Source organism: Punica granatum, chromosome 1 (genome assembly GCF_007655135.1).
Source record: "Punica granatum isolate Tunisia-2019 chromosome 1, ASM765513v2, whole genome shotgun sequence".
NCBI classification, from domain to species: Eukaryota; Viridiplantae; Streptophyta; class Magnoliopsida; order Myrtales; family Lythraceae; genus Punica; species Punica granatum.
In genome coordinates, this window is record NC_045127.1 from 10280975 (window position 1) to 10305080 (window position 24106).

The 24106-nt window shown below is 39.4% G+C and overlaps 2 protein-coding genes across 4 annotated transcripts; both read left to right on the forward strand.

Moving 5' to 3' along the window:
- The first annotated feature begins 1684 nt into the window (after positions 1 to 1684).
- LOC116198212 (transcription factor bHLH30-like) lies at positions 1685 to 3669 on the forward strand. 3 transcript variants are annotated; one of them, XM_031528586.1, is made up of 3 exons: positions 1685 to 1813; positions 2093 to 2374; positions 2949 to 3669. In XM_031528586.1, exons 2-3 carry the CDS (start codon positions 2147 to 2149, stop codon positions 3447 to 3449), a joined length of 729 nt encoding a protein of 242 aa, XP_031384446.1. In that variant the 5' UTR covers positions 1685 to 1813; positions 2093 to 2146; the 3' UTR covers positions 3450 to 3669. The 3 variants fall into 3 exon arrangements, with proteins under 3 accessions (XP_031384446.1, XP_031384438.1, XP_031384448.1); XM_031528578.1 differs by lacking the exon at positions 1685 to 1813 and adding an exon at positions 1821 to 1927; XM_031528588.1 differs by lacking the exon at positions 1685 to 1813 and having other exon boundaries at positions 1838 to 2374; positions 2976 to 3669.
- Positions 3670 to 13899: 10230 nt separating this feature from the next.
- Positions 13900 to 15633, forward strand: LOC116192600 (AT-hook motif nuclear-localized protein 28-like). The gene is made up of 2 exons (XM_031521192.1): positions 13900 to 14583; positions 14869 to 15633. The coding sequence occupies exons 1-2, from the start codon at positions 14048 to 14050 to the stop codon at positions 15272 to 15274; spliced, it is 942 nt and encodes a 313-aa protein (XP_031377052.1). The 5' UTR covers positions 13900 to 14047; the 3' UTR covers positions 15275 to 15633.
- The last annotated feature ends 8473 nt before the right edge of the window (positions 15634 to 24106 follow it).

A 24106-nucleotide genomic window follows, 5' to 3' on the forward strand; every position in this document is an offset into this window, starting at 1 on the left:
TTTGGGGTGTAGAGTGTCGCTGCTGATGGAATTGATGGATGCGATCTATCTTTAAAGGCAGTTGGTTGATTCTGTAAAAATGATGAGTTTACTTCATATTGGTGTTTGTATGGAATTTTACAAACCCTGGTTGGATCTGAGCTTGTCGATCTGGGTTGATTCCAATCCGATCTGGGTGGCTAGGTACAGGTTGAGCAGGCCTCACTGGTGGTAGCTACATGTTGCTACTGGTTGGTGATGGGCTGTTGATAGTAAGGAAAATCACGTAAGATTAATTAGATAGTGTGATAGTGATGAACAGAACCTCCTCTACTTTCCGAAAGGGATTGTCGGAAGATCCTGGATTTGGATCGAGAGGGGTCGAAATCCTTGAGGATAAACAAGGAAGAATTTGCCGGTGTTGTGAGCTCTCCCTGCTAGCCGCCTCAATCGGTCCCTTTGCATGCGTATTATGGTTGAACACTTTCTGGCCATTTGCAGACTAGCAGATCCATATAATCACCCAACAATTCTTTGGATTGCCGACACAAAATGCATTAGAATCCTTGTGCATACCTTCTCTGCAGAGACATCATAATCTGCGATAGCTCCTCGAGACGATGTCTTTTTTAAGCACGCGGGCAAATTGATCACTCGTGCACGTGAGATGTCTTTAAGCATGCTTGCAAACCGATCCCTCGTGCACACATCTCGCTCGAGGAAAACATGAGAATTACAGCAATCAACGGTTACATGAGAAAAACCTCTTTCAACGAGACCAACCTTGGGCGAGAAATCTGCAATTACAATGGCCATTAATCTCTATTCAGCAATTGCGACTGATGAGAAAGGATTAATAAAAGTTTTTTATTATATCGATTCATGTTCCACTACTCATGTGTTTATAAATTCATTTATAGGTTTGTTGTAACTTAATTGATATTTTCTCATGTTATGTGGCGAGTTAGAACACTCGGGAATTCTTTCCCCGATGTCCTCCGCCTTCCATTTTGTTGGTCCGATATCAGAAGAGCAGGTGTCAATATCAAAAGACAGAAAGTCCAAATTATTTTCGGACCCAAACGGATAATTATTGTACCCCTCAAGGTAAAAGTGTCCTTGCGCCATTTTTATATGGTACAATCGTTCATATATTGTGTCCTTCCGATCATCAGAGCCAGTCTGGATGTCTAGCGAACAAAATCAAACTATGGCGGATCCATCAATTACTTTGTATCGTTGCCATTAACATGGTATACGACCAAGCATTTGATTCAATCTGTCTCAAATATGAAAGCACCGCCTTGATTTGGTCCCTGTTGGCACAATGGGGAGCTAGTAGGCTAGTCAGGCTCGACCCGGTCAATCTAGCTGGGCTCCTCTGGAGCGCGGAGAGCTTGTGGCTGAGCTTATCTAACCTGCCTACCCTGGCTCATCCTAATATTATAACTCGTATCGTCAATACTAATTAATCTTTCTGCATTGCACCGACTTATGACTAGTTTGAATCGACTAGGTGATATATCGGGTTAAACTTAGCCCAGGAAATTTCAATTACTAAAAAAATTCTGCCTTATTTCTGTTGTACTGAGCATATCTCTCTGCTCTGATGTCTCATCACAGCATATCCCATGGCCACTTCTGGAATTACCACACCACATGTAAATAATTTCGAATTCTGTTGTTGTTGGGGTGGGGGGTGGTCCATCACCCAACATTTTCACATGCAAACTTTTTCACTTTTGCATTTGCAGTTTTGGCCTCTCCATCGTCGCACTTGCCGTATGCTTCCTCTGACCCTCACCCAACCCTATTCCTCAACAAGATCAAGATGGTATATAAAATGCACATACTATCTTCAATTTCACACAACAATCCTCTTCTCTTCGACTCGGGTAAAAAAAATTTCGATATCTTGAAGTTTGACACTCTTATCTTCACTTGAACGGTGTGTATTCGTCCTCGATTTAGAACCAAAAGTTCTGGATTCAATTTTTAACTTTGTTCTTCGGTAGGCCCACGAGCCTCGCCTAGCTTCTTAAACTTTCCTTCTGGATTGCTGAGATACATATACAACAAACAGTTCTCACACTCTCCCATATGTTCGTCATAGATACATGCATGTGTTACGGACGGACCTTCATAGCAAGCCCGTGACACATGCATAATGCTTCCTTTTGATTGCTACTGCAACTTCGGCGATGGACTCATTCAGATTCAGAGCTCCAACGAGATGATAGGTGCTTCCAACATCGACAGTGTGATGGATCAAGATGATGATGGCCAGAAACCCGCGGAGCCATCCCGCAGTCACAAGGAAACCGAGAGAAGGCGCCGGCAGCGTATCAACTCCCACCTCTCGACCCTCCGCTCTCTTCTCCCCAACCCCACCAAGGTCAGTTAGTCCTTCTCACCTCCCTCCGAACTGTGCTTTATACACCCCAATGCCGTATTGATTTGGCAGTCGGCACTAAGCAACGGAAACAGTTGCCATTCACAATATGTAACAACTTCGATTCCATTTACATTTCATCGTAGTAGAAATGTTCGTATTCTATCCCGATGCACCTTTATGGGGCGATCACGTTATGCAAATGCTAGAATCTTATTGGACATCAGATTGATTTAATCATGATTCACGTACCTTTTGCGCCACATTTTAATCCAAACAATGCAGAGAGATATTATTCATTTGTTCGACACAAATTTGGTTTTATTTTTTCAATTTTAAGAAAGACCTATGGATTTACTATAATGAAATAGAAATCGTAATTGCTAATAAATGAACGATAGTAATCCCACTGAGTATTGAACCAACAACCTCTTGGTTGTTTAGTAAGAGCGTGCACAACTACGCTACACTGTTATTTTTTTTATTCCACACCAATTTTTATGTTTCAAACAATTTTAGTGGAAGAAGAATCTAACAAATATGATGACGTCTTGAGAGGGTAGTTTGGTAATTTAAGGTGCTGTTACGGATTGTCCTTCCGCAGAAGACAGACAAGGCGTCACTGCTCGCAGGTGTGGTCCACCACGTCAGGCAGCTCAGACAGCAGCTCGCTGCCTTTTCTCGTCAGCACACAGACCCCTCCTCCTCCTGCAGCTGCAGCAGATTGGCGTTGGCCGACCCCGAGCAGTGGCCGTTCCCAGGAGACTCCGATGAGGCGACTTTAATTAGTTGCCACGGCAGTGGCCTCTTGAAGGTGACCCTCTGCTGCGACGACCGGCCAGGCCTCAATGGTGAATTGGCCCGGACCTTCCGGGCTTTCCATGCCAAGGAGATACGGGCTGAGATGGCTTCTAGTGGCGGGCGGGCCAAGCTGGAAGTGCTGGTCGAGTGGGTGGGTCGACAGGATGAGGATCGGGTCAGCGGCCTGAAGCGAGCCCTAGAGGCGGTAGTGGAGAATCGGGCTAGGAGACTTAGTTATAGGAATAAGCAGGCTCGGACTTCGTATGAGTTGAGCTGACGAAGGCTGGACAGTAGGGAAAGGGGCTCCGGCACGAGCCAACGCTTCGGACCTCCGCTACGCACTAGAACACAGAGTCAATGTAAGAGTCATCCTTATATCGAGTCGAACACTACTACCGTTCTTTAGTAATTGATTTGTGAGCATGTGAAATGAAGTGAGAAAATGATTGTCCATTTATGGGAATGATGACAAGTCCATCATTAGCATCGATTCAAAACTTTGCTCTATCAATCAAGGAGACATTATGATGCGTTTGATTTCAGAGTTAAAAATAACTTTGATTTTGATTGTGGAAAATGACAAATGATTGTGTACTTTGTTGAGTTAAAGTTAAAATTTTTGACTTGGGAAATGTGTATTTTTGTTGTGTAATGTGTTGAGTTAAAGTTAAAGTTAAAAAATTTGTGATTTTAACTGCGAAACCAAATGGAGCATTAGTGTCTGTCCATTCAAAAACGATTACATCAATTGCCCATATGATATTTAGTTCTATTAAAAAAAAATTGATATGACAGTTGATAAAGATTGTAACAAACTTAGATAGAGTTTCTTACTTTGCATAATCACGTATCCATGTGCAATAGTGCATAAGTTAGCTTCATGAGATTATGATTTTATAAATGTATACGTATTTAGCAATTTTGAGACAGAATCATCTCTCGCTTCCTAGAATATCAAATGCCAAACACTATATTTTCAATCCTCACTACATACGAGATCTTAACTCACTCATTATATCCGACTAGATGATGAGCGGAAGGAGATCCATTTTTATGATTTATGTCTCAGGTTTTTTAAATCTCATGGCCTGTCGAGGATGAAGAACAACAACACATCAATGAAGTAGAGGGAGCAAGTGCAGATCATTATGTGGTGAAATTTGTATTCATCATAAAAATGAGGTCAAATTGCAGACTCCTTTCCATTCCATTGATAGTTCATCGATGGACTGCAGCTAAGGCCCATTAATTCAATTCTTCGTTTCCCTTTGAGGGCCCGTTTGGTTCAGAGCCTGGAGTCGAAAACGGAACTGGAAATAGAATGACTAATTCTAATTTTCACTAGCACGGGATTGGAATTGGATTACATTTGCTCATTCCCCGTAAGACTGCCAAGACATGGTTGATTCCCCACTTTAGTTTGGTCTTGTTTCCAACGTTTATGGAAATTGGCCTGGGATCCCTATGAAGCAAACAATATCGAAAAATCGAAAACGAAGAATCTCTATTCTGATTTCCGACTAAAGTCTAGAGGAACCAAAGCTTTGACAGAATCTATCTATACCGTTGGGGATATGACAGAAAGCTTAGCTAATCCACATTAGGCATCTAACGATTTTCACCCAAACTTGGAATAGAATCTTTGTTGGTGACAAAACTGAAATGATGACATTTTAGCAAGTGCATGCACTGAAAGTCATATTCGTTGGGGTTAGTCATTCTGGGTAATAATTCTTCGGGAAGACATTCAAAAGGTGAAAAAGTAAAGAGTAAATTGACAAATTGGTCCTTCAGAGATTGAATGTACATCAAATTTACCCTGAGAAATTTTTTACATCAGTTTAGACCTTCACTTTATAATTGTACATCATACTTAACCTTCCTTCCAAATCCGTCCTATTCCGTCCAAATGTTGTCAATTTACTCTAAAAATTAAAGATAGGGAAAGAAATTAAATTTGGGGAGAGAGAGAGAGACGGGAGGAAGGAAAGAGACGACGAACCCCCCTTCTTTGTCGTCTTCTCCTCCTCTTCTTCGGCATTGCCAATCCCACTCGATCTCATCGAAGCTTCCCCGCTGACTCAGTCTCCGTCTCTCCGCGTCTCGTCGAGTCGAAGCAGTAGCTCGCTGCCCCGCCTTACCTTCCGTCCGATTCTGCGGTCACCAACTCTCCTTGGCCGCCGGCGACTCCCCCCGCTCCCTCCTTCTCTGGCCATGCGACTCTGGTCCTCGGTAATCTCCGCCTCGAGAGACGACTTCATTGGCTCCGCTTCGAGATCCTCCCGTTCCGCGCTTGCGCCGACCAAGGATTTTGCCATGTCCACAGACGCTCACGCCCTAGCTCCCGGGGCCTCCTCTGCCATGCCAGAGCTGGCGCCGCTGTCAGTCCGTTTCGTTCCATTCCTCACTTCCGGTTCTCATTTGCTTTCACTCCCCTCATATAGGAAGGAGAGGAAAGGGTTAGGATTGATCATTAGGACTGGTTGACGAGGTCAATTACAATTGCCCGAGTCTAAACCATGTGCCTGAGCTCCAACATCGTGCCCGTCTCTGCTTGGTTGGCTTTGCGGTTAAATTTCGTGATTGATCAGTTGACTGAATAGTGAAATTTGGTGCAGGTGTTATTGCTGCTACATTAGTGTGTCCTTTAGATGTTATTAAGACTCAATTTCAAGTCCATGGGCTGCCAAGCCTAGGTACATGCAACGGTCGAGAAGATGAGAGAATGCAGTTCATTGTTTCACCAAATGCATTTCCTTGTTTTATCCTGATGGAATTGTTACCAGTTGCATGCTTTTGGGTTTTGGGAATTCAAAGAATGTCCTTGAGGGGAAAACGTTTCATGGATTAGTACTGAGGATGCGTTACTTGTTCGATCAGATGGTTCACAATGCGCTTTTGTCCATGTACTGCAAATTCAGGCAATTGAATATAGCAAATAAGCTATTTGGTAAAGGGGATAAACTTGATAAGGAACGGTGGAACATAATGGTTCTAGGACAGAATAGAGAGAAGTTGAGAGAACAATACATTAACTTCATTAACTTAGTTGCAAAGATTTGCAAAACTGCATTACACATAAACTGAAATGTTGTCTTTACAACTGAAAAAACTGCCTAATACACATAACTTTCCGATACCAGATGCTTGTCAATAATTTCAAGTGCCTTCTCATTATTTATGGGTAGCTTTACTCTCTCCCACAACTTATTAGGCATGTGAGCCCTTTCTATGGTTTTCATATACAAGTAGAAAACACCTGCAGAAGAAAAAAATTGAGCAACTGAAGATCAGCTAAAGCCTACATATCTCAGCAGTCTACATCCAAAGTCGATAGTTGAACACAATCAGCTAAGCAGCTATCTAATTCGTAAGTAGTCTAGAAATTTCCCATTTCCCAGCTTCCCAGGTGACAAAAACATAATGCATCAGAGTCATTGCATCATAAAATTCTCAACTTATATATCGACAGAAACATGCTCCTTACATTGAAAAACTCATGGGAAGCACCATAACAAGGAAATAAGGTCTAACTATTTTCTTCGCGAATGGTGGCATAGCAGCTGTTGGCGAGAGGGCAAGAGCTCCGGTTACAAACCCCAGTGACATTATAAGGGTTTTTGCAGAAGATCCCGATCTCAATTCTACCAGGAGATGGGGGGAAAAAACAGAGAACCATATGAAATGAAAATCAAACCGAACAATACATCACTTCGAGTCGACAAAAAGAATTAAACGGGCAGAGCGAGCAAGCAGATTTCTGAGGTGGGATTTTCTCACTTGGCCATAAAACTACAATGTTTGTAGCGAATAACTTGCCAGATGACCTCATCGTGCTGTATCGTTTACCGGAATTCGATTGCTCCAACACCGCCTTTCCTATAACAGGGGCAGCTAACCCAAATAAGTTTCGAGATGCCCACAAAAACGAAAATTATCTCCTGCAGAGTAATACCTATAGGGAAGAGAACTATAAAAAAGTAAACAGATTCGTCTTACCAGAGGCTAACAAGGCAAGAGCAGGAAAGAGGAAAGATTCGGTTGATAGCCTCGACTGGGATGCTAAACTCTAACAAAAAAGCCGAAGCTGAGCTGCAAAACGGCGAGATCGTTCTCCGGCTATGCCAATCGAACGCCCCGACGCTTCAGCCCCAATGCGAAAACGAAATTGACCTTGTCAACCACAGTCCTAATGATCAATCCTAACCCTTTCCTTTCCCTCCTATATGAGGGGAGCGAAAGCAAATGAGAACCGGAAGCGAGAAACGGAACGAAATGGACCGGCAGCGGCGCCGGCTCCGGCATGGCAGAGGAGGCCCCGGGAGCTAGGGCGTGAGGGTCTGTGGACATGGCAAAATCCTTGGTCGGCGCTAGCGGGGGAGCGCGAGGATCTCGAAGCGAAGCCGACGGAGTCATCTCTCGAGGCGGAGATTACCGAGGACCAGAGTCACATGGCTAGAGAAGGAGGGAGCGGGGGGAGTCATCGGCGGCCGGGGAAAGTCGGTGACTGCAGAACCGGACGGAAGGTAAGGTGGGGCAGCGAGCTACTGCTTCGACTCTGCGAGACGCGGAGAGATGGAGACCGACTCAGCGGGGAAGCTTCGATGAGATCGAGTGGGATTAGCAATGGCGAAGAAGAGGAAGAGAAGACGACGAAGAAGGGGTATTCATCGTCTCCTTCCTTCCTCCTCTCTCTCTCTCTCTCCCTAAATTCAATTTCTCTCCCTATCTTTAATTTTTAGAGTAAATTGACAACATTTGGACGGAATAGGACGGATTTGGACGGAAGGTTGAGTATGATGTACAATTATAAAATAGAGTTCTAAACTGATGTAAAAAATTTCTCAAGGTAAATTTGATGTACATCCAATCTCTGGAGGATCAATTTGTCAATTTACTCAAAAGTAAAAGGGAATTGTCCTAAATTAATTTTGATTTCTTTTAAATAAAGTCTCAAATCTGAGATTTGTGAATAAAAGAAATTCACGTTGAAAGAGTTTTATTCCTTAATGAGTTGATCTTTTTGAACTGAATTAGTTGAGCTCATTGTACTTTCGAATATCGGAGTACATATCCAAAAAAAAAGGAAAAAGAAGGAGGTAAGGTCAAAAAAAAAGTAGGGAAAGAAACAGAGTGAAACACTTGCTTCTTACGCGAAATCGATTCCTTATGTGCTACAGGGAGAAGAGCATGCATATATATATATATATATATATATCAGAGCTTTTTTTCTAATTTCCCATGAGCAGCCAATTTTAATAAGTAGATATGGACGTAAAGTTTTCATCGCATGTGCATAAAATTGATGTGATCGTAACTATTAACCTCATCTTTTATCCATCATAGGTACTTATATAAACATAAAATAAATACTAATGAAGGAAAACTATAAAAGGGAGGAGCCCGAATGGGGTGCTTTTAGCCGATGCTTCAAGAAGTATCGAGACACGTACCTTTGTTAAGAATGGTTTTTGCAAAGCTCGGATTCGAAAGCGTCGTTGTAGGCTTCTTTAGCTGACGATGAAAGAAGAGCTCGACTCTCGATATAAGTAATTCTTGGGTCGTGGTGTGAGTGCCACATATGGTGGAGTGATCGATATATGGAAATAGGATGAGGCTGATCGAATTGTTGCTCAGAGTAGTCGTGTTACGTATATTGAAAGATTCTTTAGAGTTAAAATAACCCTAACAAACCAACGTGGATTGACTCAAGCGGTTCGACTCTTGTTCCGTTTAAACAAGATCTTGGGTTCGAGTCCTTGTGAATGCATAAAATTTACGCCATGAGAGCTTTACCCTTTAGTGGACCGATCCGACTCGATTGGATTAGTCGGGAACCAATTGGGTTTCCGAATACCATAATTCACACCGAGAAAAGAATCCTATTAGACAAGCCGTAAGATGTACATCTTTTGCACGCGTAGTTCAATTGCACAACAATAAGCAGGTGGCTAATATACGTAACAAGTTTATTTTTTCATCTCGCTTCATTTGTGTTTAGGCACGTGACAATAAACCGAACCATCAAAATTAAACAGCGAGAGATCGGACAAGAATCTCATGCTTCTTTTCTTTTATTTATTTATTTATTTATTTTATTTCCCATTAAAATGAGCCCTACATTAGACAAGTCTACTCGGTAACTGTGGTATTGAAATAAGTTTACTCTTTAGGCAAGTTCAAATTAAGTGAAAATACCGATGAAACTGTGAATCAGTACAATCGGATATTACGATCAAATTGTTTGAAGTTTCACTCTCGGCTACTCGATAATACGAGAAAATGAGAGCTCAACCTCGCATGGATCTTCTTGGACAATGTCGGCGCAAGCTGTCCCGACATAAGATTATATGTACCAACATGCTTAGCTTACTAGCAACGTAATTTAGGCAAGCAGGCGTACGTGGTGGTATGATTAGATGCGATAGGGCCCACAATTTATATAATATTCATATATCACAGATTTTTGCAGCTGAATTCCCATTGGCTGAAATATTTTGCGATAAAGTAAACAAACAATCGATCTTTCTTGACCTTTTCCTTTTTTTGGCATATGACCACGACGCCTTGATTAAACTTGATACCCAAAGAAGAGCATACATATACATATTCAATCCATCATTACTTTAGGTGGAATTTAGTCTTCTAGATGACACCAAAAAAGTCTGAAATAACCCCCAATTTTCGGTCCCTTTTTCTGCTAAGCCTATTATCCAATTTATGCTGTCATTTTTTCGCATAATGCTATTGTTAGGGCGGAACCGTTCGATTTAAGTGAGCGGATCCTCCGGCTAAATCTCAGGGTAATCAAGCGATTCTGAGAAAATGAACTCCTCCCCCGAATCAGGCATTAAGAAAATTCCTAATTCCTATTTGTGATGGGTGTGGGTTCCTAACCTTTTTTTTTTATAACTATTTAAAAAAAGGGTATCTTATAACTCTGTTATTTGTAACACATGATATCACAACGGATCAGCGAAAAAATGCATAATGATAAATGCTTAGTTGGGCGGGTGGGATTGGAAGTAACGTTTTTCTATTTAGTTCACTTGGACCGCGAAAACAATTTCGCGATAGGGGCAAGACAAGTTTAATTTTACTTCCGCTGGGACCACTCAATAATGAAGGATGCATGCGGACAAGATTTATGAAATTTAGACTTATAATACTTCTAAACTAGTATATATTAAAATAAATCATTAATGACGATGATTGGTTGGTGCTCTTCTTACAAGCCAACAACATCTGGCATGTTTCCTTGGAGGTGAATGCTTATGCTATGCCCACACGATCAATCGTAAAAGCTGAGGAAGCTGGTTATTAGCTAGAAAAGAATTAAAAGAAAATAAATAAATAGTTGATTAAATTTTCTTCACAAATATGTTTGGACTTAAAGAATATATATGTAACTAAGTGCATAATATCTATGTCGAATATATATTGCATCCTCGTGTAGTCAACAAACATAGGCCTTGAGCTACCTCTTCGATCAATATGTTTTCTCTAACTAGTAAAATGAAGAGGTGCGTGAAATGCTACAGAAATTGGTATGCGAAGTATATGTGATATCAGATCATGCACAGTTGAATATTGAAGGTATAATGCGCATAGATTTCACATATATATGATCATTTTAAAATGCCAAGTGACTTCTCCCTACTGGACTAAAATTATTCATAATTTGGATAATGTTTTTTTCTAATATAATATCTTTCCACGATGCAATTTCTCAGTTGAACCAAATTTAGTCAAGGAACAAACAAAACATAATCAGAGAGTTCGTGTCGTGGAGCTAGGTTTATCCATATATAAAGGAATCGAGCTTTTACATATAAATTATATAATATATTATAGTTGTTATACGGTCTAATGATTGATAATGTGATGAGATGAGAACAGCATAGTATCAGAAACAGGTGTTCTTCCGCAACAGGAATGTTTGATCGACGAGAATGAAAATCCCTTGGATTTAACTGTAATGTCATATTTGCTACAATGAAATATAACTTTATTAAGAGAAAATTTGATTTTTTTTTTGTACAATGAAAGAATATAATTATAATATTAGATTTATTTATTAAAATATCATTCTATATATATATATTCGTAGATATAAAATCAAAAGAAAATATATCATATTTACAGAAAAAAGTATTTAAAAACGAGAAGAACACCATTATTTATCATTTTCAAAGAAATGTTGGTTCCATCAAGTTTAAGAAAAAAAGTCGTAACGGGAGAATGACATTTCTAGCGCGCATATAATATCAAATAGGGAACATAGTCAAATAATGAGATGTTTATTCCAGTTATCTCCATGTATCAAAGCGAACATAAAAAGAATGTTTGGTTGGTTTTCCTATAAAAACCTAGGCGGTTTGAATGTTTGACCTGCCCACTTGGATATATCGCTGGAGTTCCAAGTTCTAACCTATAAAATTTGGGGGGAAAAAAAAGAAAAAAGAAAAAAGAAATAGAGGTGCAGGCAACAACTTGGGCAACTAGGTGGGACGGGCAGCCCCCTATGCTGGACTGGACTTTTCCATGAAATGGTCTATTTTGTACACCCGACATAAAGTTAATAAGAGTCCCGGAAAGTTATAGCTCGATGTCATTTAGATAGTATGTTTAGACATTAGTGATAATACGGTCAAAGATGCGTAAAGATATTTGTCGAGATTCAATGCCCGTATTGTTTATACTCACACACACGCGCATATATATATATTGGAATTCGGTATCATAACTCATCGGTTGAAGTTATTATGTTGAAGTTGAACTGAATAAGTAAGTCCAATAAAAAATTTTACAATATGTATATATTATTATCAGGTCTACCGGAATGGATTTGGTCAAATTTGTGCGAGATCACGCCACGGATTCAAAGCATACTTGCAAGATGCTAGTGCAGAGTTTGATGGAGGTAAGATCTCTAAAGCCAAATGCTCCTCAAATATGGAATTTTTTCATAACTATAAATAATTTTTACCAGCATAAACGATTTGTTAAGTCGCATATAGAACAATCATTTTTTTTCAATTGCATTCGTACTTATTATATATAAGAAAATAATAGGCTTACTAGTCATGGTTGCTTCCGAAGGCAAGAAGATGAGGGGCGGCAAGGGCATATATAAGTCTAGAGCAATCCCCCATTGCGCAAAAGGGATAACATCAACGTGTCATCCGGCCATCCTAATCAATCCCCCTCGGTCGGACGGACACAAAATGGGCCCACTCCCTTCTCAACCCCAAAAACGTTTAAATGTAAATAAATAAAAAAAATCCGTCAAAATTGACTTGCTTTGTTTTTTAAATAATAATTTACTTAATTCTATTTTTTTCAAATTTAATAATAAATTTCTCACTCACATTTTTTATGTTCATTTTGTATACCAAGATGAGTACTTGATGAATTGTGCCCTCACACGAACAACTAACTTTTCATGGCAAGATGGCATCAGAGCCCTGGAAAGTCCTGGAAGTCCCGGGTAGAAAAACAATATTAGCGTCGTCCGTCGGAGTTCACCTAGCGCGAAGCGTGGTGGGTCCAATATGAGTATTTGATGAATCTGTGTCCTCACATGGACAACTAGCTTTTCGTGGCGAGAAATAAATTTTCCATATACTTTTATATCAATTTTTAATAATAAATTCTCTATCAACTTTCACACACATATATATATACATATAACATATTTGTCAATATATACAATCATTATACAAAATCATTTTCAGTTTGATCGTTCATTCAACTCAAAAACCAAACGCAACAGTAATATATCATTTCACCGAACAGATTGATTACAGTATGCATATATTATATAAAAACTATTTTGCGTGAAAATATCCCGAATCATGTAGAAGTAATGTGGCTTTTTGCATCTTTGTTAATCTTTAATAATTTTTGTGAGATTACAAGGGCTTATTATTAGTTCATTGAGTAAGAGTCACTTAACTTTTATCACGAGGTGCTTTAAATAAGTTCAAAATCTATGTATTGTAGGCAAAGTTCGTCAATTGGAGCTGACTTTGTCCAGAGTTAATTTATAATTTCCTTTTTCAATGGGTATTTTAATACCTGAAAGTTCTTGACTTATTCAATTTGAGCCGAGTGGAATTAGAAAAGAGAAAAAGTAAAATTAGATTTTTGTTGTCCACAGAAGTTGAACCAAAATTTTATTTAAAGTAGACAAATGTGGAAATGTTTGAACTATTAATTTATGTATTTTAGGGAAAAAGGGCGAACTTATGATCCAAATGGGGGAAGGAAACAAAAGGCGGTGGAATAGTTGGGGGGGGGGGGTGTTGAAGCAATGAACCCAATCCAAATCCAAATACCAATTGAGGACCACAACAACAGAACAAAAGTCTCCCATATCCCCCATCCATCCATCCTCTCATCCCCATTCCTTCCTCTCTTTCTCTCTCTCTGTCTCTTTCTCTCGCTTTCGGATGAATAAATATTGAGTGAGTATTATTAATTCATTTTAAAATATAACGCTCAATAAAAAGTCTGAAAGTAAAAAAATTAATCTATAACAGATTTATAAATTTTTATTTATAAATATTTTAATTAATTATCACTCATTTAATTTAATGTAATAAAATTATACCGATTAAATATTTTCTCATCTCTGTCCTACTAAGATTGGGCCCACACGGCCTCACCCCCTTCAACCAGCGGCGCATTTAGTCTTGCTTCTTTACTTAGTTTCAAAGCTCACCCACCCACCCCCCCCCCCCCCCCCCCTCTCTCTCCTCTGTCTTTTCTCTATTAATCGGAGCAGAGAGCCAATCCCGACAGGTTTATGCGATTTTGATCGAAAGAACGAGGAACAAAGAACGCGAAGAAGAAGAATTAGAACGCGAAGCGATGAAAGGGGAGTATATGGAGCCCAATACCGATTCAGCCACCGCCGCCATGTTCTCCAAAATCCACCACCCCCACCCTCTCCACCACCACCCCTTCTCCCACCACTTCCAACGCCTCACCCCCGGCGACCGCCAGCCCCCCTCCGAGGACGACTCTTCCGCCGCCACCAGCCGCCCCTCTCCTCCCTCATCCTCCGCCCCCGACACTACCGCTAAGCCCACCAAGCCCGACGCAGCCAACGGCGGCGACGGCGCCTCCATCGAGGTGGTCCGCCGGCCCCGGGGCCGCCCCCCCGGTTCCAAGAATAAGCCGAAGCCTCCCGTCGTCATTACCCGGGAGCCCGAGCCCGTCATGAGCCCCTATATCCTTGAGATACCCGGCGGGGCCGACGTCGTGGAGTCCATCTCCCGGTTCTGCCGCCGCAAGGGCATGGGCCTCTGCATCCTCACGGGCTCCGGCACCGTCGCGAACTGCACCCTACGCCAGCCTTCCGCCGGCAACGTCCCCGCTGGAGCAACCGTCACCTTCCATGGCCGGTACGTGCCGGTGCACCTCCCTTCCTAGCTTGTTCTTAATTTCCCTTTATTTTTTAAGAAAAATTCAAAATTTTTCCTGAAGTGACAAATTAAAGATAAAAATCATAGAGAAAATCTCATTATATATGTCGGTCGAAGATGATGCTGGACGGTTCATTTGATTTTTTTTTTTGGGGATGAGATAAATTTTTCATTTAAATTCATTAATCTGATTATTATAATGTCAGCAATATTATTTATTTACATAATTTTGTATTAATATATATTATTCTTGTAATAATGCAGGTTCGAGATCCTGTCGATCTCAGCCACATTCCTGCACCAGACGCTGGCATTCCCAATCCCGAACGGCTTCTCAATCTCACTGGCTGGCCCACAGGGCCAGATCGTCGGCGGGTACGTCGCGGGGCCGCTGTTGGCGGCGGGCCCCGTGTTCGTGGTCGCGGCTTCGTTCAACAACCCGTCCTACCACAGGCTGCAGGAGGAGCGGGAGGACAGCAGGAGGTCGACATCGGAAGGGCATTCGCCTCCGGCATCCGGGGGAGTGGACAGTGGGAACGCGGGGCATAACCACCCTCATCATCAGCAGCAGCACCAAGGGGAGGACTCATTGCCGGCGATGTACAGCTGCCATATGCCGTCGGAGGTGATGTGGACTACTCCGCAACCGAAGCAGCAGCACCCGTACTGACATTGAGGATGTGGGGGATGAGTTAGTTCCAGAACTGATCGGAAAAACCTCTTCTTTTTTTCTTCTTTTGTTTTGGAGAGTGATGAAAATGGTATGGATTTGGGTGTTGGAGGAGTTAAGGTTGATGGTTTTGTGACTAAGCGGTCGGATTAGTACTCGGGGTTAGTTGATTCAGTTCATTGATAGGAGGTAGATAGTGGGGAAGAGACATGAACAGGACGTCGCAGTTTCTGGTTTTTGTTTTTATTTTTGTTTTTCCTATATTCTATATTACAATGTATGATATGATATGACATGGCATGATCAAGGCGCGGAGTAGGTTATTATAGAGAGAGAGTTGAAATCTTTTTAATTGAAAATTTGAATGGGCAGTGGCCGTGGCTGCTGAACAGTCAAGCCTGCTGTGCTGTGGTATGGGGAGAATGGAAAAAGGTGGGGTGCATGCGAGGGGAAGGAGGGGGTTGGGGGGGAAAGGTTCAAAGTATAAGTCATTGATGGCGGATGTCGCCATCCAAATCAAATCCTTTTCCATCTTTTATGATGTGTGATTCTTTTTTTATTTTGCTTGGGTTCTGGTGGTGTGGGGCGAAGGACGAGTAGGCGTGGGCATTGAAGTTTGGGAACTACTCATCTCTCCCTCCCTCCCTTCCTCCGTCCTGTGAGGTGGTGATAAAGTAAAAGGAGAGATGATGAAGGCTTGCAGTAAAAGCATCAGGAGAATCGGAGGTGGGGGGAAGCAGGCATTCTCTCTCTCTCTCTCTCTCTCTCTGTGCCTGTCTGCCTCTGTCTTTATGAATCTATGTCTGTCTGTGTATGCAGTGCAGTGTAGGGCGAGTAGGTTTAGTGGGCTTCTGGGTTTCTTTCTTTTTGATCAGTAGTGCGTCCCCTGCTGCAGCTGAAAGAGATGGGAGTGCAAGGCTAATGGGTGATGCAAGAATGAATGAATGGGAAGGGAAGGGAAGGGAAGGGAAGCGAAGCAAGCAATCAATCCATTTGTGAGCTTGTAGCAGCTTTCGGCTTCTTGAAATCCGAGAACACAGGGAGGGAGGGAGGGAGGGAGGGAGGGAGAGAGAGAGAGAGGCATTCGAATTCATTCATTTCATTTATGATGCTGAGTGCGTTGAGTGACATGTTTCTGCAGATCTATCTATCCATCAATCCCTCTGTCTGTCTCTGTCGCTCTCTCTGTGCAGTCTGCGGTCGTCTGCAGCGTGCAGTCTGATTCTTTGAATACTTCCTTCGGTTGGGGGTTTGGGGTTGGGTCTTGTCTGTTCCTTTGTTGGCTCTATCCGTGTCTCTGCTAAGTCAGTGGTGTGAAAGTGAAACTGCAATTGCATGAGTTGTCCTACCATTGCATTTTTCTTTCCCCCCGCCCCCTCCTTTTTTTTTTCATCAGTTTCTTAATTAAATTTATCTTGGTTTTGTCCAGGATGTTTGTGAGCAAGATTTGGGACGGTTTGATCTTTTTCTATATCCAAATCCTGAGCTTTGTTTGGTTTTATAATTAATTTTAATTTTATTTTATTTAACTCCATTTATTTTCAATTCAATAACATAATTATTATTTTTTTTTCAATTTTTTAACCATTCAATTCAATTTTTAATATTATATTTTTTCAACTATTCGTTTTTTTTTTTCACAATTTAACAAAACAATCATTACTTTCTTTCAATTATTCATTACTTTTTCTCATAATTGAATAATACAATCATTATAAATCAATTAATATCAAAATTTAATTCTACTTAACTGTAAAATCAAATACAACATTAGGAATGGTTCGCTTTCAAATCTGCTATGAATTTTTGAAAAATATTTCAAATCCTTTTCAATGACTTAACAGGTTTTCATTTGGAATCTTTTTATCATTGAGGTACTCATGTCTACTGTAGATGGAACCTGAACAAAACCTAAATAGGACTCACAATGTACGAAACCGCACAAGTTTCTCAGATTGAAATATCGATTAAATTAAATGAGGTTATGAGAAATCAAGTTTTTCCAATATAATTCAAAATAAATTCGAACAATTTACTCCATTAAAAGAACTGACTCATTCAAACATATAAAATTCCATAAACTCAATCTACAAGCTCCTTAATGGGGATATTTTAGTAGTTTTAAGCTTAATGGGTTTGGGGTGGGTTAAGCCAAATCTTCCAAACCCTATAGGGTTTTTGACGGTAATCTCGAAACCCTTCTCACGACACAACGGGCAAAACTCTTTTATTACCCATTAGAGTCTGGGCAAGGTTGAAACCCGTTTACGGAAACTCCTGAACATCCGCAGGTGCTTCGGACAATTAATTTATGTGGTTCCTTTGACTTCTTACCCCCATCCATCAAGAAGACCTCTCTTTGCTCTCTATGGCGTTTGATTCATGTTTTGTTACATTATGTTACATGGAATGCAAATATTAGAAGAAAATTTTAACTATAAAATCATTGTCCTCAATTTAAAGTCGAAATGGCCAAAAAAAAAATGCAAATCTGAGTTAAGATGTGAGATGGTTGGGAATGGCAGATATATTAGACTGTTAGGAATATAAGTGATGGTCTAATATAATAGATAATTTATTTTAATAGAGATGAAATGTGAGTTTCTTCGTGACTATAATTTTGTTATAATTTAAAATTTTTACTTGTTTTGAATGTAGAGTCTTTAACAATCAGTAGTTTTAATGTAGAGTCTATTGGAGAAGCAATCACGGCATTTGGAGAATAAGCATCGATTACTCATGTGCTGCCATAGCACGGTAAACAGAAGATGTTATGGTTATAATCCGAATTATTAGGTAGGGGTGACAATTCGTGTCATGTCTGAACGGGTTTGTGTCATCGAAGTCATAACCCGTACACGACACGATTATTAAACGGGTTAGGTTTTGGAAACTCATACACGACACGTTTATATCCGTATCAACCCGTTTAGACACGTTTAAACCCATTTATCGAAACGTGTCATAATAGGTACACGTATATACGACACGATTATAAACGTTATCAGGACACGTTATCACAACTTGTTTATCCGATTAACTCGTTTATCCAAACACGTTAACACGACATGTGTTGGATTGGATGAAAGAAAGGAAAATAAATTAGGTTAGGGATTTAGCAAGTTATGATTATATGAGGATATTTTGGTAAATTCAAATACATAAACGAGTTAACGGGTTACATGATTATAGTAAACATGTTTAAATAAATAGGTTTAATCGTGTATAATCAGGTTATACAGGTTCAACTTAATAAGACACGTTTATTAATCGTATTTAAACGGGTTGAACCCATTGAGACCGATTATAAAAAAATATCCAACCCAAACCCGTTTAACTCCGTGTCGTGTTATCGTGTCGTGTAAAATATTACCAGCCTTATTATTAGGCATAGAGTGTTCATAGGTTGCTTTATAAGTTTGCCGTCAAATCCCGGGGCTCGACGCTGGACAGGCAGTGGAAAATGGTAAGTTGTATAAAGTACGTCAATCTTCCCAGATAACTCTTGCTGGCTACCATCACATAGTTACCAAATGCTTATTCCCCATATTAACGTTGTTTGCTCTTCTCCGGGTCTTAAGAAAAAATATTGGTTTTAAGAATGAGCGATTGCCCTCTTACAGCCTTTACGTGGCGTTTGATTCGTATGATAGGAATTGGCTAGGGGAAAAGGATTGGCACGTAATTGAAATTTGGGGAGATTAGAATTTAATTTCTTTTTTGGATTTCTTTTCTTTATTAACCTCAGAATTAACATAGTTAATGCATTCTAGTCACTGAACAAGATTCTATGGCCTGTCCGTGTGATCCTAAAGATGCTGATTTGTGAATTTGTCAGACTAAATAACTTAAGAGTATTTTGTGATTTCATTGAAAAATTATATTGGTAATAATAAGTAAACATAAAGGATCAACTTTTTAACGCGTATCAGCTCGATCCATAAAATTAAATGTTGATGTCAGATAATCGACTTAAGAGAAAACAAAGGAACTATGACATGTAAATCTAATGTCATCACATTTACTTCCCGAGTTTAATGCAAAAGAACTTTCAGCCTGTATGCTTTTTAATTCTAGGGTTCACGAAACAAGGGAGTGGTCCGTCGAGTAGAATGGTTAACGGGGCACTGTGTCCTCAAACATTTCAGCTGAGGATACTTATTCAGCCAAGGACGACTTCGGCGGCAATTGTCGATGGCGGACAATTGGTTCCTCGATCGACAAAGGACCGGATAATGATTTGCTGTGTGGGTTAAACTCATGAGTTTAGGTGGGAACTTGGATACATATCTTTTGCATATGTTAAAAAAAAAGAAGATATGAAATGAAAATTTTTTTAATGCTCTTCACAGTTAAGAGAAGACTAACAAAGAACCTTATATAACACTTTAAATTACAATTACAAGGAAAGTATATTAGTTGAGTTAAGATAAAGTAATAAAAAAACTAAATAAAGGGCACATGTAATATTGCTCACGAGAATCGAATTTGAAATCTCATCATGATCCTCAAATAACAGTGAGTGTCACAGTATTCGGCCACCTTCTTATATAGTTGCTCGATCAATTTCTAACCGCATACAATTACATCACTCACTTCCTGGCTTGTGCTGATGCATTTCTGTACTCACTTATCAAACAAAAAATATTTGCGCGAACAATATCCGGCCACATCGAAAGTTTAGGCATCTGTTAGTTAAGGTTTGTTGATGTTAATTTCTTCCTGGTTGGTGCCGACGGACCTTGAGCCACAGTAAAAACAATGGTTCTTTTAATTTAAAGTCAAAATTCGATAGAAAAGCATAAGAAGGAACGGAAGAAAGCGCCAAAAGTTGGATTTTGTATATAAAAAAGGTGGGGGAAAAGAAAAGCTAGTACTTAGAGTGAAAGCATGCTATTGTTGACCAATTTCTGTCCCTATGAACATATATGATCAACACTGTTTCACTAGGATTTATGAGAATATCTTATTTTGTTTTTATTGATGATAATTAAGGTTTTTCTATGTACTTTATTGATGACGATTAAGGTTTTTCTATGTACCTTATTGCTAATTTCCTCGCCTTGTTTCCTCTTGCTTCACTAATATGAACTTTTAAAAATGGAAGTAGGTATTTGGCAAAAATGAATTACAATGGACGTTACTCCTCCTTTTGATTATAAGTGAGGTTCATGGACTTAATGTGACGAAATTGAAATCCTAATAGAAGCAATAAAGGGTACGGATACTTTCAACACAAGAATCGAATATAAAACTTATTGATTACCCAATAAGAGCGTGCACGACAGTACTATACCCACTTTCTCGATCCCACCCATCCTTTAATTTGCTGCAACTAAACAAGTGAGGGTTTTGGTGGATTATCTTGCTACTCATCCTTAGTGCAAATCAAATATGAAATTCGATATCCATCTCCACCCGTCCCTTCCCACCGTTTCAAGCTCGCCCCCAAACTTTCAACACTTGATTTTTCAACCATTGCTAGAGGGCATTAGTTGTATCTTCAACAATCAAAAAAGAGATTTTTTATCGCCATTGATTGGTATTGGACCGTAGTTTTAGGCTATGCTCGAAGGGTCATTTTACCCTGGTATTTTATTTCTCAATTTGTGCTCTTCCATTTCTCACCGTGAAAAAAAAAATTTCAAAGAGAGACGAGCGACCGATGTGTATCAAATAATTATATTGATGTCCCAAAATTCTCCTACTGCTTATTTATTTATTAATAATTGCCATAGAATGTTAAAGAAATTGAACATTTCAGAAACAAAATAACAAAAAAGGCCCAAAAGGGAAATTAATATTTTTCTTGTCATATCTATCTTTCTTTCTTTTTTTCGTATGAACCTTGATATCTGAAAGTTCAATTAAAATTTCACTAATTCAATTTAATCAATTTAACCCATCAAAGAGTAAAATTGTCATAACATAAATTTTTTGTATTTACAATCATTTATTTTTTCTTTCTTTTTGATTGTCGGGAAGGGGAGATCTTTGAATTGGATTTGATTGATTAGGGAAGAAGAGGGGCGTAGGGGTGGGAATGATGATTTGGAAATTTGACTTTCAATCTATACCTCTTTTTTTTTTCGTTAATAACTTTCAGTCTATACTTTGTCAATGCTTTCTTCAGCATTCTCGATCTGTTAGGGATTTTTGTCCAATTTGTGCTCTGCTCTATACAACTCCTCTTCTTCTCTTCCTAGTTTGCAATTTCTTCTTTCTTGCCATGCACCATTATTTTGCTCTGTTCTTTTCAAAGAAAGTAGAGGAGAAAAATAAATCAATAAAGAAAATTAAGAAGTACGAGGGCGTGGGACGGTGGCGGCTCCTATAATATCTTCAAATAACAAAAGGCCGACCTCAGGAGGCAAATGTTCAGTCTATGAATCCCAAGCTATGCGCATAATTCACCTGCCAATTAGTACGCACATTTTTTTCACAATAGATGTGCTCCACTATCACAATCCACTCACGATGGTTTTGATTAATTTCAACGGTTAGAAATGGTAATAAATGATTATGACAACAACTATTTACGCTTATTCTTTAGATTAAATCCAACGTAGATTAGTTCAAGCGATTCGACGTTTATTTCTGCGTAAGCAATGTCTCGAGTTGGAGTCCTTGTGAATACAAGAAATCCACGTTGGGAAAGCAATACCCCTTAGTGAGACGATCCGGCTCAACTGGATTAATCGGGATCCAATAAGACTTCTGAATACTAGGTTCACATCGAAAAAATCCTTCTTCATCTTTTTTTTTTTTTTCATTTTCATTTGCTATTTATCGACTAGCACCTTTGTAACCTTCAAAAGTTATTCATGTTTTTTGCTTCTTTTTTAACCCCCTTCTGGTACAACTTATAACATGAGACGTCTATTTGAAATTCAAATAGATTAAAATCCAAAGCTTAAGTAGATCTAAGGTGACAAGTCCTTGACATATTACATATGCAGTGACATATTTATCAATTTAGGTCCATAATATCCACTAATACCTTTATTTAAGCATTCCACTGGGCCCGTTAATGTCACGTCGTCCAAAATTATTGTTTCAATCTCATGTGTGGGACAACAAGACAAGATCTCCCACAATAATATTGCATTCATCGAATTCAACAGGAGTTCTTATTGACGCATTTTGGTCGGGGGAACTACTAATAATGAATCTGAAATGGTTCGTCAGAAGTGGAACCATGAGAATTACTTTTCCATTTACTGGAGAGAGTACGTGACTTTCAGAGAACACGAAGGGAACAATAATCGCTCCGAGTTCATAAACAAGATTAAAATTTCTCCTCCCTACTGTCACTTATGGAGTACGGCGGGCATATCATAACATTTACTACTCAACAATACTATTAAGCTTAAGTCTGTCTGGTAATCGGAATAATAACTGTTTCAGATCGATCAGATAATGGACAGTATTTAATCTTTGTAGAAGAACGATGACCGTTTGAAGTGTGCCAACTGCGATATTAGAGATGTGTCTTAGATCCGATTCCATAAAATTAAGTAAGTGGATATATAACCAATCTGAATTGATTCAAGCGGTTTAATACTTGTTTCCTTTAAATAACATTTCAGGTTTAAATCTTGTTATGAATAAACGTTAAAAGAGTATTACTCATTAGTGGGTCGACCTTACTTGAACTAAATTAGTCGGAAATATATATGGATTCCATGAAGAGTGGTGAGGTGCATGATTCATTTTTTTCTAAATTTGAAAAATGAGAGGTGCTGAATTCTCAAATATAGTGGTACGTAGAGAATTTCTCCCGGATTTATCCCCCTCTAAGTCCGATCAATCCTTTTTGAAATTAAATAAAGAGAGAAAAAAAAAAGAATTGATGCATGAATGATACGCCAGATCTATAACATGCATGGCCTCCATATATATATATATATATATGATTTTCAATTGAATATATATATGATACTTATTATAAATATGAGTAAGATATGATTCAGTCCCCAAAGGCTAAAATGTATACAACAAGGTGAGGCCGGGGGATGTCGAATGCAATGCAGTGGTTCATTTTCATGTGATTTTAATTGAGGAAGTACGATATCTATGTCCACCCCAAGAAATAATGGGACAATCTTTTTTGTGTGTGCGCGTCTGTGGGTCTACACGATGCATGCTTTGCTTCATTTGCTTGGATAGGGATAAAAGGACTTGACAACCCCCACATTAATTAATATGTGCGACTATGTACACATTCAGCTGCATGCCCGATCTATTCTTCCTTCTAAAATGTCGATCTTTCAGAATGTCACGACTAAGTGGAATCATATCGATCGGTGACCGAAGGTGCAGGGAGAAGATAACATCGGGTTACCCATTTCAGGAAGTCCAAATTCTCAATCAGGGACATGTACTCCCACACAAGGAGAATATATCTCTAATTTACACTACTTCCTTCTTACCGCTTTGACAGATAGACTTATCGATATTCAAATAATCAATATATAGTGGTTATTGGTCGATCACCCTGGACATATAAGTGCAATATCTAGTAATGATCTTTTCACGTGTTGGATATAAGGAATACGAAGAATATTATCTTGAAAGAGTGAAGAGAAGTGTTTTTGTTGCTATGAGATGAGATTTGAGATTGGTGGAAGTGCGTTGAAGAAATGGTAAGGGTGCTTTACAACTTATTTGAATCACGGATTAAGAATAGTTATAGTGATGAGTTATGAAAGATTATAATAATAAAACACAATCCAAACAAGCCATAAAACTCTTCATAACCACATGTCATTCTTTCCTAAGACCATCTCCACCGGGCTTCTTTGACGCGTTATTGATGCCAGGTGGCAAGGA